General features: G+C 42.3%; 2 protein-coding genes across 3 annotated transcripts in view; one reads left to right on the forward strand and one right to left on the reverse strand.

Annotated features, from left to right (window-relative positions):
* Positions 1-10535, forward strand: part of TM4SF19 (transmembrane 4 L six family member 19) — a 49734-nt gene extending 39199 nt beyond the window's left edge. Inside the window, exons 4-5 of the mRNA XM_077488589.1 lie at positions 4537-4726; positions 10515-10535. Of these exons, the coding sequence (XP_077344715.1) occupies positions 4537-4726; positions 10515-10535 (211 nt within the window). The remainder of the gene's footprint in view (positions 1-4536; positions 4727-10514) is intronic.
* Positions 5908-21451, reverse strand: LOC143988757 (sialidase-4-like). 2 transcript variants are annotated; one of them, XM_077488587.1, is made up of 4 exons: positions 21320-21451; positions 13418-13623; positions 10507-10762; positions 5908-7093 (listed from the first exon to the last, which is right to left on the reverse strand). In XM_077488587.1, exons 2-4 carry the CDS (start codon positions 13616-13618, stop codon positions 6015-6017), a joined length of 1536 nt encoding a protein of 511 aa, XP_077344713.1. In that variant the 5' UTR covers positions 13619-13623; positions 21320-21451; the 3' UTR covers positions 5908-6014. The 2 variants fall into 2 exon arrangements, with proteins under 2 accessions (XP_077344713.1, XP_077344714.1); XM_077488588.1 differs by lacking the exon at positions 21320-21451 and having other exon boundaries at positions 13444-13578.
* Between the last annotated feature and the right edge of the window lie 519 nt (positions 21452-21970).

The raw sequence follows: 21970 nt of genomic DNA on the forward strand, positions 1-21970 counted from the left end.
GTTTAGACCGATATGTATTCTTCTACATATTTTTGGTAAAAAATCGCAATAAGCGTATATTGATTGGTTTGCACAAAAGTTATATCGTCTACAAAATAGGGGATAGATTTATGGCATTTTTTTTAATAGTAATGGCGGCGATCTGCGATTTTTATCAGGACTGCAATATTGTGACGGACACTTTTGACACATTTTTGGATCATTGACATTTATACAGCGATCAGTGCTATAAAAATGCACTGATTACTGTATAAATGTCACTGCTAAAGAAGGGGTTAACACTAGGGGGCAATCAAGGGTTTAACTGTGTTCCCTCACTGTGTTCTAACTGTAGGGGGGATGGAACTGTCTAGTAGGAGAGGGAGATCGGTGTTCATACTTAGTACGAATACACAATCTCTCTCTACTCCCCTGAAAGAACCAGGATTTGTGTGTTTCGCTCTGTCACGAGCGATAGCGGGTGTGTGGCGGTCATCACGCCCCCGGGCACTCACACCGCCTCTGGGCATACGCTGAGGGCGCGCATATGCTCCTAGTGGCCAAAAGGAAAAGCAATGTAAGGTAATGTCGATTTGCCCAGCTGAGCAAACCTGCCACAGTAAAACTGCGGCTGATGGTGCGGAAGTGGTTAAGAACTATCATTTTTCAGGAACTGGGTAATGAGAGGTCAAAATTCAGTGCCACAACCCATTAAATTAGTAAAATTAACAGGGAAAGGCAAGCAGGATTTTACAGGTATCAAGAGAATCTAATGATCAATCAAGTAGAAAAATATATATTTTTATTAACCACTTCAATACAGGGCACTTAAACACCTTCCTGCCCAGACCAATTTTGAGCTTTCAGCGCTGTCGCACTTTGAATGACAATTGCGCGGTCATACAACACTGTACCCAAATGAAATTGTTATAATTTTTTTCCCACATATAGAGCTTTCTTTTGGTGGTATTTGATCACCTCTACGATTTTTATTTTTTGCGCTACAAATAAAAAAATACCGAAAATTTTGAAAAAAAAATGTTTTTTTTGTTTCAGTTTCAAAACTTCGTAAATAAGTACGTTTTCTCCTTCACTGATGGGCACTAATGGGGCTACACTGATGGGCACTGATAAGGCGGCACTGATGGGCACCAATGTGGCACCAATGAAGTGGCACTGATAGGCGGCACTGATGGGCGACACGGATGGGCGACACGGACGGACACTGATAGGTGGCACAAATTGGCACTGATAGCTGGTACGGATGGGCGGCACGGATGGGCGGCACAGATGGGTGGCACAGATGGGCATGGATAGGCGGCACAGATGGGCATGGATAGGCGGCACAGATGGGCATGGATAGGCGGCACAGGTGGGCACTGATAGGCGGCACAGGTGGGCACTGATAGGCGGCACAGGTGGGCACTGATAGGCGGCACAGGTGGGCACTCATAGGTGGCACAGATGGGCACACATAGGCGGCACAGGTGGGCACACATAGGCGGCACAGGTGAGCACACATAGGCAGCATTGGTGTTCTACTATAGTAATGGATACCAATCAGTGCCAAACAATAATGCATGCCAATCAGTGATGCCCATTGTGGGCACTGATTGGCATCCATTATGGGCACTGATTGGCACCCATTGTGCTGACTGGCATCCCTGGTGGTCTAGGGAGGATTACCTTTTCCCTGGTGGTCTGGTGGCATCCCTGGTGGTCCAGTGTGGACATCCTCGGGGGGGCTGTGCTGATAATCGATCAGCACAGACCCCCCCCGTCAGAGGAGCAGCCGATCGGCTCTCCTCTACTCGCGTCTGACAGACGCGAGTGAGGGAAAGCCGATCACCGGCTCTTCCCATTTACACTGTGATCAGCCGTGATTGGACACGGCTGATCACGTGGTAAAGAGTCTCCGTCGGAGACTCTTTACCGAGATCGTAGTTGCCGGGTGTCAGACTGACACCCCGCAACAACGATCGCCGCGATGCGCGCCCCCGGGGGCGCGCAGCGGCTCATAATCCTGATCACGTCATATGACGTCCGGTCAGGATTATGCAACCACTTTGCCGCCGTCAATTGCCTATAGGGCGGGCGGCAAGTGGTTAAACACAATTGCTTTAAAATATCAGTGAATGTTTACACAAATCACGTATCAATTCCATTAACATGTACAACCACTTCTTACTCTACATATTCTGCTCATAAGAGCTTCCTCAGGAGCTTTTGAAAGTGTTGAAAGTATGAAGTTATAAATACTACAAAAGAAACAACAATCGTGAATAATTGTACTTGAAAATTGAAATGAAAAAAATCTCATGACATATCATGAATCATAGTTATATACATTAAAAAAAAAAACATATACAAAACGAAATAATGATGAGCTGAAGATGCATGCCTACCGGATGCTTGTGTTCATGAAATATAAACTTCTAATTCCTAGATTGGAGCCTGGATTTACAGAGAGGGGAGACCTTATTCAACCAAAGGGAGAGGGTACATTTTCTAAAAGGGAGAATTCAAATGTAAGTTTTAAAAAACATATTAATTCTAAATAGAGAATAAATATTGATTGATAGACAATAAGACAAAGATTTAGTTCAGGTGTAAATAATAGAATAGAACCAATTTAGTCTTCCGTCCCTAATTAAAGGGGGTGATCTATTGGTTAGGATATCTGACAAGGGCACAGCAGGTAGTATTTGCTGCACCTTGACTGAGCACACCTTGCTGTCCCTCTGTCATATCATGTTAATAGAATTGTTACGTGATTTGTGTAACATTCACTGATATTTTAAAGGAATTGTGTTTAATAAAAAACTGTATTTCTCTACTTGATTGATAGTTATATTCTCTTGATACCTCAGAAGTCCTGCTTGCCTTTCCCTGTTCATTTGGGTAAGAACCATAGTTACCAGAATCCATTTTGATGCATAGCAAGTTCTCTCCCAGCCTGATTAGCTCAAGTACTAATGTTGCCGGGGGGGTGGGGGTGGGCAAGGAGCAAGGGGGCAAGTGGGTAGACACACATAGGCTGCAGCTCACATGGCTGCTCTGTTTACACAGAGCCCAGTGCTCTGATACAGTCTACCAGCAGGCGGAGGTGGGGGTAGGCGGGGGGTGCTCTGTGCTTTAGAACACTAAATGTAATTTGGTTTGGGCATACTTCTGCTCTAAGACCTGGTTCAAACCATTGTGGCTTCATTTAACAGAAGTTTATGCAAGTCGCAATGAATTCGGTAAAAAGCCGTGCAGGAACCTTTTTCATAATCACTGCGACATGAGTCACGGCGATATGAATGGTTCCATTGTCGGAAATGGGGTGTGATTTGTCATGGGAGTTGGAACTGTTAACCCAGGCAAGTTAAGGGGCTCCAGGGTGTGTGTGGCATTCAGAGGAAACTGTTTTTTCCCGTTTCCTCCACAGTTGGTAAAAGCTAGTTTGGGACCTCAATCTTGGGTTGGTGACAGCACAATAATTGAGTAGGTGTCTCTATTAGAAAACAAAAATTCCCAGCTCAACTTACCAGCCAGCATACAACAAACCAAATTGTCCTGTCTAACAGTTTGTGTTAAAAACAAGGGTTAAGTTTGCACACATTTGCAAATACATGTGTAAGCTGCAGAAGCAGCGACAAGGCCAGCACAAACAGCTGTCATGCATGGACTCCAGCACCACCAGAGGGGCAGGCAGCATGTGCTCCTTGCTGTCAAGGCCAGTTATAGGTTGGGTCAGTTGCTGTTTGTTTGTACCATCTATTGTAACATCTATTAGAAACAGGACTAGGGTTCATGGCTCCAGGTCTCTGCCCAGAGTCAGATGGAATCCACCTAGAAGACAGGTGGGAGACAGTGCAGCAGGGAAATGCTAGATACATGCATAGAGTTTTGTGGGAAGACTGTCTGGAAGAGACAGAAAAAGGGCCTCAAAGCTTGAAGCCAGTATGGGGAAACTGTAAGTATAAGTCGGGATGCTGATTTACAGTGCGTTTAATTTTGTGCCAGAGAAATGCTGGAAAAACCACGTGCGGGAAATCCATGATATTCTTGACCTGCGTTTTAATAAAAGTGGGCAAGAAAAGCCCTAAAAGGAAGATGGAGGAGAGTGGCTATGTTCGTAATGCACTATCATTTGAAGCTGGTTCTCACAAGTCCAATAGGCTCTAAATGTAGTAGGAGTGCTCTCCAGAGTAGGCATTCAGGGACAGCTGCTCCGGAATTCAAGTTTGTGTAAGGCATGTGGCTGTTACTTTTCACTGCGAGAAAGGGTAATTTTAAGGTATTTCCAAGCAATTAATAGTTATAATTTATAAATTGCAGGGGTGCGGGACTGTAAAATTTTTTAAAAGATGTAAGACTTTAACTGAGCTTTAAAACAACTTAGTTACTTAACTACCTGCAAAGACATTATATACTTATATTTATAGTTTAGAGTCACTAGACTGCTAACCACTGAGCTAATACTTATGCTACCTTAATGCTAGTTAATTATGTAAAATATTACGATTTGCATTAGTTCTTTCCATTTACAGCTGTATAACTAATGTTTTGCAGCACATCAGTCTCCTTACCCAACATCTCCACCAGGAAGACAGCTTGCATTGAACCACCAGATATAGAGACCTGGAACTCCCATTTCTTAATATCCCTGTGTCTAATTAACACATTTCAGCTTGTCCTGTGCCTCTCTCAGTTGGTGAATTCATTCTTAGGCATGCTTGTTGGAAATTGTGACCGAAAAAAGGTTTGTATTGTAAGTAAATTTAAAAAAAAAAGCTTATTCAGGCTTCTGCAGTCCCCTTGCCTGCTATGAGATGCTAGTGTGCCAGCTTTCTAATAGGAAATTGGTAATTGCACAATAAAGTGTCCAGTTTTAGGGGCTCCCAGGACACAACCCTTATAAATGTGTACTATAAGTCCAGATAAGTTTTTGCTAGTACAGGAAAAATTTAAAATCCAGTTTTAATAACCTAATTTTAAAATGGGATACACTTCTTAAAATGTCCTTTTATTCATGGCATTATTTCAATATATCATGTGGGTTGATTTAATGTAGGGAAAAAAAATCACTGAGTCCCCTATATGACCTGTACAGGAGTAAACTATACTGCTTTGGGAATCCAGGTGTGCTGAAAAACATGATACCTGCCACTGTCAAAATACACTGATCATAAGCTGCATATGTTATCATATAGGCGGAGGCTAATTAAGGGACACCTTTTAGGCAGGGACACACCCCTAAATCAGGGACTGTACCTGGCAACTGGGGACATCTGGTCACCCTAGGTTATAACCCCCCAAAATGGAAAAAAAGTTTTGTCTTTAATTCTCCTATTAATATCTGAGCCACTACCTGGCTTATAAGGATGTCACCTTGGAGGTCAAACTCTCCTAGGCTCTGGGCCTAGGCACATATGAGGATGCAGGCATATTCCTTCCTGAGAGGAACCCTAAGGTGTTGGCAGCTAGAAGAAAAGAGTATAAGGCTTTGGGGAAACAAACTGCAACTGCCCCCACGTATAGACATGTGGTTAGGTTTGGCTGAGTTGGAAGTTATACATCAACCCTACCTTGCTGTCTGAGTGAAGACTGAGATATCACTTGAACCTTAATTGCTAGGGAGGCTAAGCTCTGCAGAAGTCCAGTCATCACAGTCTGTGATTCTGAAGGTAACCATAAGAGATTATTGGAAGAAATATACAAAGGATTGAGGCGCAGTCTAGAGTATGAGCTCCATTGTACTGTTGGTATATCCTGATCTGAACTGTACCCTCCTTCCTATTATGCCATTTGCATTAAAGTGTTCATAATGTATTTGTTAGCGATCTAAAGATCAGCACTCCTTCAAATTATGGTAGTCTAGTTACGAATAGTGCTACACGTGCAAGAAACAGGTGGTTAAAAAGTGAACTGTAAACCATCAAATATTAATGTAACTTCTTTAAAATTTTATTCTTCATATATATGAGCTGAATGGCAAATAGTTACAGACAAAAGGCACACAATATTAAAGTTAGCTTGTTTGTATTCTTTTATGAAGTTTTACAATTCCCTTTCTTTTTGTCTTTGTTCATAGGATGATGGAGAACATTGGGTTTAAGTGGCAGGTTCTGGATGACCTCATACAAGGTGAAGATACTGAAAGATATCTGCTCATAAGGAGATTTTAAACCATTTTCATAGAGACAGGCAAATGCAACTATGGGAGGTAACCCCACAGATCCATCTTCACCAGAAGGCAGCTCTATATATGATAAGTCGGAGTAGGCACTGGGTCCCTCATAGATGACCCAGGGTCCTCTCCAGCTATCGGCATCCCTAGGATAGGGGCTGAGGTAGACTCCTAGGTTTAACCGTGAGTGTGTACTGGTAGGATGGGAGTACAGCACCCATGTAGGTGTTTGAAACGTTTGCCCAGTCTTGTGATACATCTTGTACTTTAACTTTAACTTGTTTGGTACTCCCATGCTAGCATACCAGTTGTCTTTGCAAACATCCTCCCATATAGTGTGACAAGCCAAGTTACAGACACCACTTCCACCGCAGAATTGCCATTGTTGTAGATTATTTTTAAATGTATTTATGTTGTCCTGTGCTTGAAGACCTTTTGTGTTCCATTGTTTTACATCTGACAGTTTAGTTAACACCAGTGAGCCCTCAGCCTGGCAGCAAACTGGATTTTTGATATTTTGTCTTGATAAAAAGCACAGAGGAGCTGGGAAACCAATGACACTGCCATGACACCCATTAAGTGTTTCAGCCAACTTCTCAATCAACTGTCCAGATTGGAAGACAATGCCTCCATCAGAGCTCAGAGCTTGTACTCGGAATCCTAAAGAGCTTCTGGCATTGCAGTACAGGATGTTACTTCCATCTTCTTCATCCACTGACACCAGTTGGCATTCCACTGAGTGCAGGTTTGGGATAAGTTCTCCAACTTTCCAAGATTTTCCATGGTCGTCACTACGAAATGCAAAGGCTTTTGGTGTAGTGCGGCAGAGCTTGCCAAAGCAATCTCGGCAGTTGATATGATAAGTGTAAGCAGGAACAAGGAGACGACCAGATTTTAGCTGGATACCATGTCCTGGTCCCAAAGCAAAGGTGGCCCACTCTGAGAAAAACAGAATACTCAAACATATTAATGTTATGCATTATAGTGCAGTGATAATGTGCTGCAAATTCATATTCATTTCATTCATTATACAGTAATATCCATCCAGTGGTTCTAAAGGATAGACATTTTTTACCTTAATGCATTCCCTGTATTAGGATAGAAATTGTCCCTGTATTTGTATCACCCCCTTTCCCCCCTGTATACTTACCCGAGCCTGATCTCAATCCAGCGCTGTGCCCATATGCAGCAGCTCTCCCCTCTCTCTCTGCTCACAGAGGCAGCAGTGGGAGCCATTGGCAGCAGTAGCTGTATTGTAGTTGGCAATGTTGTGATGGGATAAATTGATAGGATAAAATGGGATAATGGGAAAGGAAATCAAAGGTATGTTAATTTCAGAAAAGATGAGTTTCAAGATGTGTTTGCTGAATGCCCACTCAGATAGACTATGAAGTTCCACAGAAAGGATGCAGCACAAGAGAATCCCTGGAGGTAGGAGTGGGAGGTGGTGAACATGCAGGAAGAAAATGGAAGTTTGAGAGCTCAGCAAAGGCTCTGGATGGGTGTACACACAAAGAGTAAGTAAGGTCATGCATTATGCAATTTTCTTTCCTTCAGCCACGGCTAGGCTGTCTCCTGATGCAACAACAAGAACTCCAATAGCATGTTCAGAGTATTTAATTATCTCATGCAACATGTCTACACTCCCAGGCCATCTCATGTAGCATGCCTGCAGTCTCTACTCATCTTTTGTGGAATGTCCATAGACTCAACAATCTCCTGATGCATATGTAGCCATAGGCGTCGTTAATAGGGGGTATTGAGGCTGGAGCCCCGAATGTGGGCTCAATAGCCCCGAGTGTCTGAGCAGGGGACAGAAAAAATGCAGCATTCTATTTAGCCCCGAGCTGCCAAGCACGGCCAAGTGCGGCCGAGTATCATAGTAGGTCCCGCCTCCTGGTGGAGCCTGCGGCGCCTATGATGGACGTCCCACTGGTCCAATGCCGAGACTGCGGGACGTGTAATGTCCATCATAGGTGCTGCAGGCTCCAGAAGGCGGGAATTACAATGCGACCGCTGCACCACATACCTGCTCGCTTGGTCGTCCTCCTCCCTCATCCTCCTCCTCGGTCCTCCTCAGTCCTCCTCCTGGCTGCCTACCTGCTGTGATGATGGGCTGAGCTGAGCTGCTGCAGGACACATGAAGACGTCCTGGTCAGGTTAGGTTAGTGTAGGTAGGTCAGGTAGATCAGTTTATGTAGGTCTGTGTATGTAGGTCAGATAGGTCAATGTATGTAGATCAGTGTAAGTGGATCAGTGTATGTAGGTCAGGTAGGTCAGTGTATGTCGATCAGTGTATGTAGGTCAAGTAGATCAGTGTAGGCAGGTCAAGTAGATAAGTGTAGGTAGGTCAGTGTATGTAGGTCAGGTAGATCAATGTAGGTAGGACAGTGTAAGTAGGTCAGTGTATGTAGGTCAGGTAGGTCAATGTAGGTAGGTCAGTGTAGGTAGATCAGTGTATGTATGTATGTATGTCAGTTAGGTCAGTATAGGTAGGTCAGTGTACCGTATGTAGATCAGTGTATGTAGGTTAGGTAGATCAATATATATATATATATATATATATATATATATATATATATATATATATATATATATATATATGAATGTATGTCAGGTAAGTCAGTGTAATGGTCAGTGTGTCAGGCAAGTGAGTTTAGTGGTCAGCCTTGATGGGCACTGGTAAGCCAGGCAGCAACCAGCAAATGAGCTTACCCCCCGCCACACAACCCCACCCAGCCAAAAAAAAAGCCTGCGCCACATACACACAACACCATGTACCCCACCGCCACCCCCTCCCCCTCCCCCCTACGCCGTTGCCGGCCTTGGACTTCGGGCTGAAACCCCTGGTCTTTTTGGCACCTAGCAATGCCCCTGTGTGTAGCACTACCCTGTAGGGGTTGCAGATGACAGGGTTCCCCACTGCTGCACACCTGAGCACCTAACATTTTCCGCTTTCATCCAGACACAGTGAACAGTTTTTTGTGTTTTTATTAGGAGGTAATAACTTGGATGTGGATAGGATTTATGGTATGCCCAACTTGTAAGTGGCAAAACCAGGGACAACTTCCTCCCTATATACAAGTCCAACTGATTCTTCTGTACAGCTCCAATGGATTCCTCTGTACAGGCTAACCGTTTCTGTTAGATTAGCAACAGCCCCTTACGGGCTAGGAACTATTAGTTCCTCTAGAAAGTAGCACAATGTGTTATGCACTGCATCCTGGAGTACCTCCAACTTCGCTGTAGACACTGGTCCCAGCTCTACTACTGCAGGAAATACTAGCCCACCTGGCTGCCTCTTCACAAGCCTACCTGGCTGCTTCACTTCACCAGTCTACCCCACTGACACTCTTCACAAGTCTGACTGACTCTCTGGAGATCTCCCAGGGCAAGGCTATAGAAGACTTAAGCACACTGCTATGCATCTCCATCTTCTACCCAACTCCCCTGTCTAGCACAACTCATTTCTATTTAAGGGCTCACTTAGTTCCCTGCCAGCCCCACCTCCTGGGGATTGGCCAAGGGCCCTTAAATATGCAGGACAACCCTCCTAGCACCGCCCTGTAGCTTTCAGAACATTCTTCAACATTCCAGAACCAGGGGGAGGCACCAGAGAGCTGCCTGTGTGAGTCATGCTGCCCTGAACTCTAGTAACCCCGATGACCCAATTACAGACTCATAGGGTTTAACCATGAGCCAGAATATGCTTTTACCCATTTTGACACTAGTAGCACACTAGAGGGTGCTACACATGTTTGCAGTTATAGCTACTTGGATTCTATAGGGCACTTTGGTTATCATTGTATATGGAAAGTAAGGTCCCTGTTTTCCTCATATTCTGAAGTATTTCTCTTTAAAGCTGTACTTCAGGCACATTTATTGACACAAATTATTATAGGTCTATATTTAATAACACACAATGAAATGTATTTTTAAATGCAGCCTATGTAAGTACCTAATTTTACCTTGGCATTGTCCTCTTGTAATCCCATGTACAACAGAGCTCAGAGAAATTGTGCTGCAATACTAACAAGGAGCATGCTAAGAGGAGAAGAGAACATAGTGACAGAGAGATGAGCTCATCAATTTGCTATTTCTCATTTCACTGTCCAAAGGGTGGGGGGAGGACAATATCTGTGCAGCAGAAAATCAGGTCTTCTGCCCTGGCAGTTATGTAGCTCTCATAACTGGATTAACAAAAATAAAAATCATTTGGCAGGTAAAATGGCTCCTTTATCTGTGGATTTAGCTATTGGCCTGGAATTCAACATTTAAAACGTCACATCTTGGTAAATGTCTGATGCTGCTCAAAGTATTTGTTGTATTGACACATGATTTCTGTTTTGTACCTTTTAAGGATTCCCCAATCACCTTGTGAGTTAGATCTGTGACATCACTCCAGCTTCTACCTTGGTCAGAGCTTGTTACGTAGCACAGCCGTGCCAGGTTCTGCCCCGTGATGATCTGGTAGGATTCTGTTGTACTGCCAAGGACAGCAACGAAGAAAAGGAAGGTCTGCCCTGTGAATTCATCATAGATTGGGCATGGATTCATTGAGCGATGTCCGGGCAGACGGGCTCTGTCCACTGCAATCATGTCCTCCCACTGCAGGAATATTTAATTCACTGTCTTTATGTCATTGTATATTGTTATTTAAATAAATTATCTAAAGCCGCGTACACACGGGCGGACTGTATGGCCTACATAGTCCGTCATACAATCCGACGGACAGTCCGTCATACTTTCGAATGAACGGACTTGACCACACACGGATGCACAAACAGTCCGTCGAAAGCTTGCGCGATGACATGTACAGCACGTACGACGGGACTAGAAATAGGAAGTCCAATACACAGCAATGCACCCTTCCGCCGTGTAAATCCTTTCTGAGCATGCGCCATTCTTAGTCCGTCGAACTAGCCTACTCACGAGCGGATTGTCCGCTGAAACCAAAGTATGACGGACAGAATTTCGAAAAATCCGAAATACTTAGTACGCCAGACTGCACGCTGAAAAAGTCCGCTGAAGCCCACAACGAGCGGACTGTCCGCTGAAATGTGTTTCGGCGGACTAAGTAGGCCATACAGTCCGCCTGTGTGTACGCGGCATAATTATTACTAGCTTTGTAACATATTTAGTACAACATTATTCAACCTTTTATGACAATAAACTTGGAGTGCCTCAGCTGCAGGCCATTGTTCAGGGAAAGGAGACAAGGTACTATGTCATGGACAACCCAGATGGCAAGAATTGTAAGTCTGTTAACTTGCTGCACATATTTACTGGCAATTTGTACACTTGCAGAGCACTTGAAGCACAAGTTCTAGTTGACACTTTTCCAATTTGTAGCAAATATGTGTGGCAAGTTTCTAGCAAGAGCAAAGTTGCTGTGGTCAGTCTAGAGCAGCCTTTCTCAACCTTTTCAACAAAGAGGAACCCATGAAATAGTTCTCCAGTCTTGGGGAACCCCTGCTAAAAATTTGAAATCTACAACTCATGATACATTAGTGATGGTCAGGGGGAAGAATGGTCCTTACACTTGTGGTCATTGGGAAGAATTACCTCCTTACAGATAGCTAAAAAGATCATTGGTGTTGTTGGGAACTTATCAGAGAGGCAGAAAAGGCCCAATTCAGAAGGAACCCACAGGGCTTTTTTTCAGCCAGAACACACCGGAACTGCGATCCAGCCCTCTCCTCTCCACTCCAGACTGTAATTTAATCCTGAAGCCAGTAGAGGAAGTTTTCTGCACAGCACACTTCCTCTACTGGCTTCTCTGTGCTAGTGCTGGGTACTCAGGGCTGCTGCCCTCGATCACTGGTGAGTGCTGCAGATCCCAACCATCAGCTGCTGCAGTGATTTGGGAGGAAGCTTCCATCCCTGCCTACTGCTACTTTGTAGCACAGAGCCGAGGAGCCCTGAAACACCTCTACAGCTCGGTGCTACAGTAGGGAGAGCACCATGGAGAGTGGTGATGGCAGAAGAGATGAGGGATCTGTCACTGTGAAAATGAGGGAGAACTTTGCAGAGAGTTCATTCAGAGAGGAGTGCACTGTGAAAGTCTGTAGGGGAGGGGAAATATGTGCAGAGAGGTAAAGTTTGTGTGTGTGTTTAGCAGAGGGGAGAGCACTGTGCAGAGAGGGGAGCTGGGGGGATTTGTGATGAGAGGGGAGTTGGGAGGATTTGTGATGAGAGGGGAGCTGGGGGTATTTTATGATGAGAAACACTTACCTGTCCCAGGGTCTAGCGTTGTGGGGAAACGAAGCCCCGCTCGTCTCCCCCTGATCTCTGCGGTGCCGGCATTGTTACTGTGGACACCCGACTGTGGCTTCACAGCCGGACACGCACAGCGCATGTGCACCCTGCGTTGCACACTGTGACTGACCGAGCAATCATCTAGGACCTGTGATGTGTCCCAGATGATTGCAGAGAGGGAGGGGGTAGAGGTAATCTCCCTTCTGGCGTTGTTGTGCCCCGGGAGGAAGTGAGAGTTGGAACCCTCTAAAAAAATGACATGTCAAATGTAGCATGTCAGGGGGTCACCTTTCCTTAAAGCGAAAGTTCCACTTTTGGGTGAAACTCCTCTTTAACGCATTACAATGTTTTGGTGCCGCTGTCATTTTCTCCTTCTAAGGAAGGGGTGGCTCGGGGTGGGGTTTGGGCGTGATTGGGGCAGAGTTTGGGCGTGGTTGGGGCGGAGATTTGGACAAAGAGGGTGAGTTCCTGCACCTATTCTCTGAGAAAAAAAGCCCTGTGTCTTTTTATCTATGTTTCACTTTTCCACTTGGCTCCCCACTAGACCCTAGCTCTCACAGAAGCCTGGTGGAGAAACACTGATATAAAGGGTGACGCCACTCCTTTCGAACCTGCAGGTGTCCAACCACAATCCCCAGACCACTGCTCTGTCTCTTACATCTTGATGAGCCTTCCTCCTAGAAGCCCACATAAGTTCCTCTCCCTCATGTCTATCAGTGTACAAAGCAGCTACTCCCACTACCTACATGCATGATTACAACTTTCAATTTATGTGTAAGTAAAATCAAATTTTAAATATAGCTATTTTTAATACTAGCTGAATCGTTAAGACTTCATGACATGTAAAGGAATACATAAAATAATTAAAACATGTATTATGTATTTGCTGAAGCTTCCTATTTAATGGTGTACTGCATACATCAGAGCATTGTATTATCTACCAAACTATAAAAATCTAATTTAAGATGACTCTAGCAATGTAAATGTATCAACTGTCTATCTGACCTCCACATAGTTATGGTAAAAAGTACCCCGGCGCAGTACTAGCAGATTGGCATGAGCATCATCCACACTCAACCTCTCTTCTGCAAAAGCCAAGAACGTTGACCAGCGAGGGATGTAAAGTAGGGCGGGTATGCGATATGTGACTCCATTTTTTTCCCTCTCAAATAACACTGTGCGAGCAGGCACATGACGAGATCCCATGATACCTTTAAAATAAAAAAAAAACAAATGGTTGTAAAAAATACAGAGGGACATTTTGAATTAGTTCAGACATGTACTTTCTTTCACTTAGACTTCTATCCCCTTGTAAGATCATTGTTTATCTATACATTATATTCTTATGTAGTGCTACCCCCACAGGAGGGGTCTACCCCCGCAGGTATGATGGGTCCCCATTCTCTGCCTTGACTGTTTAGGCTACTCGGTCCCCACTGACACACCTGTGTAAATTAAACCTTGGTATGCTTCCATTCTATAATAACACGCAGAAAATAAAACACAAGCAACTTGGTAGTAGATTAATTTGAAGTATTACGGCAAGGAAAGTTAGACAATGCATGAATCAGTAAACAGGCAATTGAACATATTTAAATATGCTGTTCTGGTTAAGGTGAACACTGACATATAATATGGTAATACATTTAAAAAAAATCTTTTAGAACAGAATGGGACTCTGATTGTGTCTCGGAGGAGTATGAAAAAAACCCAAAAAAATGAATATTTATACAAAATTAAACAAATTTTTATTAGACTAAAAGATACATTTTAAAATACATTACAGTCTTTAGTGATTAAAATTTTGAAATCAGAGATGTGCTGGTTCCAAACAGGTTTATACAAAAAGTGGCCTACGTGTTTCACGGACGAAACCGCTTCGTTAGGGCCTTGAGAATAGCACAGATGAAAACGTCATATAAATTCTACAAAGGGAATCTTTGTAGAATTTACACTGTACACTGTATTTCTTACATTTCTGTATTCTCTTCCTGTACCTGTACACCATATTTCTTACATTCCTGTATTCTCTACCTGTACATTGTACATTCTCTGTATTCTCTACCTGGACACTCCCCTGCTGAGACCACCACCTGTGGAAGGGAATTCCACAAACTTGCCGCTCTACAGTAAAGAATCTCTACTTAGTTTAAGGTTAAACCTCTTTTCTTCTAATTTTAATGAGTGGCCACGAGTCTTGTTAAACTCCCTTCCACAAAAAAAGTTTTATCCCTATTGTGGGGTCACCAGTACGGTATTTATAAATTGAAATCATATCCCATCTCAAGTGTCTGTTCTCCAGAGAGAATAACTTCAGTGCTTGCAACCTTTCCTCATAACTAATATACACTAGACCGTTTATTAGTTTAGTTGCCCTTCTTTGTACTTGCTCCATTTCCAGTACATGCTTCCTGAAGACTGGTGCCCAGAACTGGACAGCATACTCTAGGTGCAGCCAGACCAGAGTCTTGTAGAGCGGGAAAATTATCTCTGGAGTTGAGCCCCTTTTTAATGCTTGCCAATATTCTGTTTGCCTTGTTAGCAGCAGCTTGGTATTGCATGCCATTGCTGAGCCTATCATCTACTAGGATCCCCAGGTCCTTTTCCATCCTATATTCCCCCAGAGGTTCTACCCCCAGTGTGTAGATTGCATTTATATTTTTGCCACCCAAAAACATTATTTTACATTTTTCTACATTAAACCTCATTTGCCATGTAGTTTGTTCAGATCTTTTTGCAAGGTTTCCACATCCTGCGGATAAGTTATTGCCCTGCTTAGCTTAGTATCGTCCGCAAATACAGAGATTGAACTGTTTATCCTATCCTCCAGGCCATTTATGAACAAAATAAATAGGATTAGTCCCAGCACAGAACCCTGGGGGACCCCACTACCCACCTCTGACCATTCTGAGTACTCCCCATTTAGCACCACCTTCTGAACTCACCCTTGTAGCCAGTTTTCAATCCATGTACTCACCCTATGGTCCAATGGACCTTATTTTATACAGTAAACATTTATGGGGAACTGTGTCAAATGGTTTTGCAAAATCCAGATACACCACGTCTTCCTCTCATAGAAGGTTAATAGATTGGTTTGGCAAGAACTATTCTTCATGAATCCATGCTGATTACTGCTAATGATACTGTTTTCATTACTAAAATCTTGTATATAGCCCCTTATCATCCCCTCCAAGAGCTTGCATACTATTAATGTTAGGCTAACTGGTCTGTAATTTCCAGGGATGTATTTTGGGCCCTTTTTAAATATTGGTGCTACATTGGCTTTTCTCCAATCACCTGGTACCATTCCAGTCAATAGACTGTCAGTAAAAATTAGGAACAATGGTCTGGCAATTACTTGACTGAGTTCCCTAAGTAACCTCGGATGCAAGTCATCTGGCCCCAGTGATTTATTAATGTTAAGTTTCCCAAGTTTAATTTTAATTCTGTCCTCTGTTAACCATGGAGGTGCTTCCTGTGATGTGTCATAAGGATAAACACTGCAGTTTTGGTTACAGAAGCCCTCCAATTCCCTCATGAAGACTGAGGACTAGAATAAATTCAATACCTTCGCCATCTCCCTGTCCTTTGTAACCAAGATATCCTTCCTCATGCTTTATGGGGCCAATATGGTCTGTCCTTTCTTTTTTACTGTTTACATACTTAAAGAATAGGTATTTTTTTTACTCTCCTCCTCTATGTGTCTTTCGTGTTCGAGCTTAGCTGCCTTAATTGCACCCTTACATTTCTTGTTGTATTCTTCATAAAGTTTGAATGATGATGATGATCCCTCAACCTTATTTTTTGAAGGCCTTCTCCTTTGCTTTTATATGCATTTTTACATTGGAGTTAAGCCATCCAGGACTTTTGTTCGCTCTTTTAAATGTATTATCCAATGGGATGCATTGGCTAATGCCCTTATTTAATATGCTCCTAAAGCAAACCCATCTCTCCTCCATGTTCTTTGTTCCTAAGATTTTATTCCAATTCATGCCTTCTAACAAGGTTGATAGTTTAGGGAAGTTGGCTCTTTTGAAATTCAGTGTCTTTGTATTCCCCTTATGTTTCCTAGTCGTATGATTTATACTGAAACCAATTGATCTGTAATTGCTGTTTTCTAAATTGCCCCGTATTTCCACATCCATGATCAGGTCTGTATTGTTGGTAATCAGTAGATCCAGTAACGCTTTATTTCTAGTTGGTGCGTCTACCATCTGAACCATGAAATTGTCCTGCAAGACATTTAGGAACTGGCGAGCTTTAGACGAATGCATGGTTCCCTCCGCCCAGTCTATGTCTGGATAATTCCTAGCTCCCTTAGTGATGTCATCTCTCACATTCACTTGTACATTATTCTTGATATATAGGCATACCCCTCCTGTTTTTTTTACCCTCTCTATCCCTGCGATAAAGGGTATACCCTTGAATGGTTGCCAGCCAATCATGAGAGCTGTTGAACCAGGTCTCTAAAATTCCAACAAAATCCAAATCCTCCTTGTACAACAGTATCTCTAGTTCACCCATCTTGTCCACTAGGCTCCTAGCATTGGTGAACATTGGTGAACATGCCACGTAGTTTAGACCAGTTGCATACTATCCTCTTATTGGGTGTTCTGAGATTACAACTAGGATTTTTTACTATACTTACCTTGGGTGTATGTGCTTTAGTCAACCTACCACTAATGCCCCCAATAGTACCCTCTGGAATATGTTCCGCGCTGACTATCTCTACCTCTGGGCCCTCCCCCGTCACCTAGTTTAAAAACCCCTCTAACTTTTTGGCCATCTTCACTCCCAGCTGATCTGCACCCTCCTCATTTAGCTGCAGTCTGTCCCTTCTATAGTACCGGTGATCTCTTGAGAAGTTGGCCCAGTCCTCCAGAACCCAAACCCCTCCTTAATACACCAACTCTTCAGCCACTTGTTTACTTCCCTAATCTCCCTCTGCCTTTCTGGTGTGGCTCAATGTACTGGTAGTATTCCTGAGAATACTACCTTGGAGGTCCTTTTTCTCAATTTAGCTCCCTAAAATCGTTCTTTAGGACACTCCATCTGCCAACGTGCACCATGACAGCTGGGTCTTGCCCAGCCCCTTCCAGTAATCTGTCTACCAGATCCGTGTTGTGCCGAACCCGAGCGTCAGGTGAACAACATACAGTTTGGCACTTCAGGTTGTTGTTACAGATTGCCCTCTCTGTCCTTCTAAGAATTGAGTCCCCTACCACCAGAATCTGTCTTTCCTTTCTCTTTGCTCCCCCCTACTCTCACTGGAGGACTTCTTTTCCCGGCAGCTAGGAAAGCCCCTCAGCTCCAGCAGTGCTGGTCCCTGACTTGTTTCACCAATGTCACTCAATGAAGCGTACTTATTGGGATGCTCCAGCCCTGGATCAGCCTCCCTGACACTTCCCCCTCTATCCTTCCTGACTGTCACCCATCTACTCTTTCCTCTGTCACCTCTTTGTCTCCACCTGTCTCTGTGCTGGCCCCTGCCGGCACCTTTCATGTACGTTCCTGGCTCTCCTTTACTATGGAGGGACTTCTCAGTGCTGACAGTTGTTTCCCCAGATTCAGAACCTGGGCTTCCAGGGAAACAATGTACTTACATTTTTCACAGCAGTATTCACCCTCAATCAGATGTTCAAGGAACGCATACATGCCGCAAGATGTACAATGAGTCACCTCTCCACACCCGCCAGGCATTGTAACTACTAATTTAATGAGGATCAGGGATTATACCCTGTCCAAATTACCTAACAACTACGTTCCTGTATTCTCTTCCTGTACACTGTATTTTTACATTCCTGTATTCTCTTCCTGTACTTGTGCTCTGTATTTCTTACATTCCTGTATTCTCTTCCTGTACCTGTACACTGTATTTCTTACATTCCTGTATTCTCTTCCTGTACCTGTACACTGTATTTCTTACATTCCTGTATTTTCTTCCTGTATTTCTTACATTCCTGTATTCTCTTCCTGTACCTTTACACTGTATTTCTTACATTCCTGTATTTTCTTCCTGTATTTCTTACATTCCTGTATTCTCTTCCTGTATTTCTTACATTCCTGTATTCTCTTCCTGTACCTGTACACTGTATTTCTTACATTCCTGTATTTTCTTCCTGTATTTCTTACATTCCTGTATTCTCTTCCTGTACCTGTACACTGTATTTCTTACATTCCTGTATTCTCTTCCTGTACCTGTACACTGTATTTCTTACATTCCTGTATTTTCTTCCTGTATTTCTTACATTCCTGTATTCTCTTCCTGTACCTTTACACTGTATTTCTTACATTCCTGTATTTTCTTCCTGTATTTCTTACATTCCTGTATTTTCTTCCTGTATTTCTTACATTCCTGTATTCTCTTCCTGTACCTGTACACTGTATTTCTTACATTCCTGTATTCTCTTCCTGTACCTGTACACTGTATTTCTTACATTCCTGTATTTTCTTCCTGTATTTCTTACATTCCTGTATTCTCTTCCTGTACCTGTACACTGTATTTCTTACATTCCTGTATTTTCTTCCTGTATTTCTTACATTCCTGTATTCTCTTCCTGTATTTCTTACATTCCTGTATTCTCTTCCTGTACCTGTACACTGTATTTCTTACATTCCTGTATTTTCTTCCTGTATTTCTTACATTCCTGTATTCTCTTCCTGTACCTGTACACTGTATTTCTTACATTCCTGTATTTTCTTCCTGTATTTCTTACATTCCTGTATTCTCTTCCTGTACCTGTACACTGTATTTCTTACATTCCTGTATTCTCTTCCTGTACCTGTACACTGTATTTCTTACATTCCTGTATTTTCTTCCTGTATTTCTTACATTCCTGTATTCTCTTCCTGTACCTGTACACTGTATTTCTTACATTCCTGTATTTTCTTCCTGTATTTCTTACATTCCTGTATTCTCTTCCTGTACCTGTACACTGTATTTCTTACATTCCTGTATTTTCTTCCTGTATTTCTTACATTCCTGTATTCTCTTCCTGTACCTGTACACTGTATTTCTTACATTCCTGTATTTTCTTCCTGTATTTCTTACATTCCTGTATTCTCTTCCTGTACCTGTACACTGTATTTCTTACATTCCTGTATTCTCTTCCTGTACCTGTACACTGTATTTCTTACATTCCTGTATTTTCTTCCTGTATTTCTTACATTCCTGTATTCTCTTCCTGTACCTGTACACTGTATTTCTTACATTCCTGTATTTTCTTCCTGTATTTCTTACATTCCTGTATTCTCTTCCTGTATTTCTTACATTCCTGTATTCTCTTCCTGTACCTGTACACTGTATTTCTTACATTCCTGTATTTTCTTCCTGTATTTCTTACATTCCTGTATTCTCTTCCTGTACCTGTACACTGTATTTCTTACATTCCTGTATTCTCTTCCTGTACCTGTACACTGTATTTCTTACATTCCTGTATTTTCTTCCTGTATTTCTTACATTCCTGTATTCTCTTCCTGTACCTTTACACTGTATTTCTTACATTCCTGTATTTTCTTCCTGTATTTCTTACATTCCTGTATTCTCTTCCTGTACCTGTACACTGTATTTCTTACATTCCTGTATTCTCTTCCTGTACCTGTACACTGTATTTCTTACATTCCTGTATTTTCTTCCTGTATTTCTTACATTCCTGTATTCTCTTCCTGTACCTGTACACTGTATTTCTTACATTCCTGTATTTTCTTCCTGTATTTCTTACATTCCTGTATTCTCTTCCTGTATTTCTTACATTCCTGTATTCTCTTCCTGTACCTGTACACTGTATTTCTTACATTCCTGTATTTTCTTCCTGTATTTCTTACATTCCTGTATTCTCTTCCTGTACCTGTACACTGTATTTCTTACATTCCTGTATTTTCTTCCTGTATTTCTTACATTCCTGTATTCTCTTCCTGTACCTGTACACTGTATTTCTTACATTCCTGTATTTTCTTCCTGTATTTCTTACATTCCTGTATTCTCTTCCTGTACCTGTACACTGTATTTCTTACATTCCTGTATTCTCTTCCTGTACCTGTACACTGTATTTCTTACATTCCTGTATTTTCTTCCTGTATTTCTTACATTCCTGTATTCTCTTCCTGTACCTGTACACTGTATTTCTTACATTCCTGTATTTTCTTCCTGTATTTCTTACATTCCTGTATTCTCTTCCTGTACCTGTACACTGTATTTCTTACATTCCTGTATTTTCTTCCTGTATTTCTTACATTCCTGTATTCTCTTCCTGTACCTGTACACTGTATTTCTTACATTCCTGTATTCTCTTCCTGTACCTGTACACTGTATTTCTTACATTCCTGTATTTTCTTCCTGTATTTCTTACATTCCTGTATTCTCTTCCTGTACCTGTACACTGTATTTCTTACATTCCTGTATTTTCTTCCTGTATTTCTTACATTCCTGTATTCTCTTCCTGTACCTGTACACTGTATTTCTTACGTTCCAGTATTCTTGTCATGTACTTGTGCTCTGTATTTCTTACATTGTTGTATTCTCTCCCTCTATTGGGCTTATTATTATTATACAGGATTTATATAGTGCCAACAGTTTGCACAGCGCTTTATAACATGAGGGCAGACAGTACAGCTACAATACACTTTATACTGCTGTAGTCTATTCCTGCACATTGTATTTCTTACACTCTTTTATTCTCTGCCTGTACACTGTATTACACTCCTATGTTCTCTTCCTTTACCTGTATAATGTATTTCTTTTTCACTCTGGCGTCTTCTCATCTCTGCCTGTTCCAGTATACTGTATTGCTTACAGTTATTATATTCCTATAGCTGTACATGTAAAATATATTCATTGCACTATTTCCCCCCATCACTTTGTTGCTTTCCTTTGGTTATCTATTTTCCCCTTAACCCCCAATAATTTACCTGTGTAAAATGCTCTCTAAGTTCTTCTGTTCGTCTCCATGCCGCTGGGTTTCATGCACCCTCTCTTTATCCATTTGTGCTATGTTCATTTTTCTTCCAGGGCTTTCTACCTTCAAACCTAGATGTGATTACACGCTGACAGAGGATATTACAAGTGACCCAGAAAATGTCCCCCAGTCAGCAGTCACTGGCTGACACTGTCCTCCTGTCACAGCTCTATTTTTCTGAGCACTGCTGTCCCTCTGTTTCCACTGATTCTTTCTGAACAGTCAGTGAATATCATTGAAGCCAATCCAAAGCAATGAACATAAAACCCAATGGTCGATGAGATGCAGTAAAAAAGAAGGTGGGCAATGAGACAAGCAAATAATTTCTAGTCCAAAAATATGGATGTTAATAAATGTTAAAATACACGTAAACCTTAACAACACACTCCTTTTATTTTTTGTCTTATGATCTGATAAATATACAATTGAAAAGGTGTTTACCTATATCTGTTTGTAGCACCGGCTTAGTATTGTCTCTGTAATACGTGCAGAGTATTGCTCTATGAAATATTGCATTGCATTTTCTGGCTAAACTGATAGCTCACAGAGAAAGAGGAGAGACTCTATTGGTTACTGCTGTAGCTAAGAAGCCGACCCTTAACAG

Source organism: Lithobates pipiens, unplaced genomic scaffold (assembly GCF_037356315.1).
Source record: "Lithobates pipiens isolate NorthernLeopardFrog02 unplaced genomic scaffold, aLitPip1_a1.2 Scaffold_18, whole genome shotgun sequence".
NCBI classification, from domain to species: Eukaryota; Metazoa; Chordata; class Amphibia; order Anura; family Ranidae; genus Lithobates; species Lithobates pipiens.

Coding starts and splice junctions, on each gene's coding strand:
- LOC143988757 (XM_077488587.1), bottom strand. CDS start 13,618: ATGGGATCTCGTCATGTGCCTGCTCGCACAGTGTTATTTGAGAGGGAA. Junction 10,763..13,417: donor TTTACCATAACTATGTGGAG/GTCAGATAGACA, acceptor ATATTCCTGCAG/TGGGAGGACATGATTGCAGT. Junction 7,094..10,506: donor GATTGGGGAATCCTTAAAAG/GTACAAAACAGA, acceptor TGTTTTTCTCAG/AGTGGGCCACCTTTGCTTTG.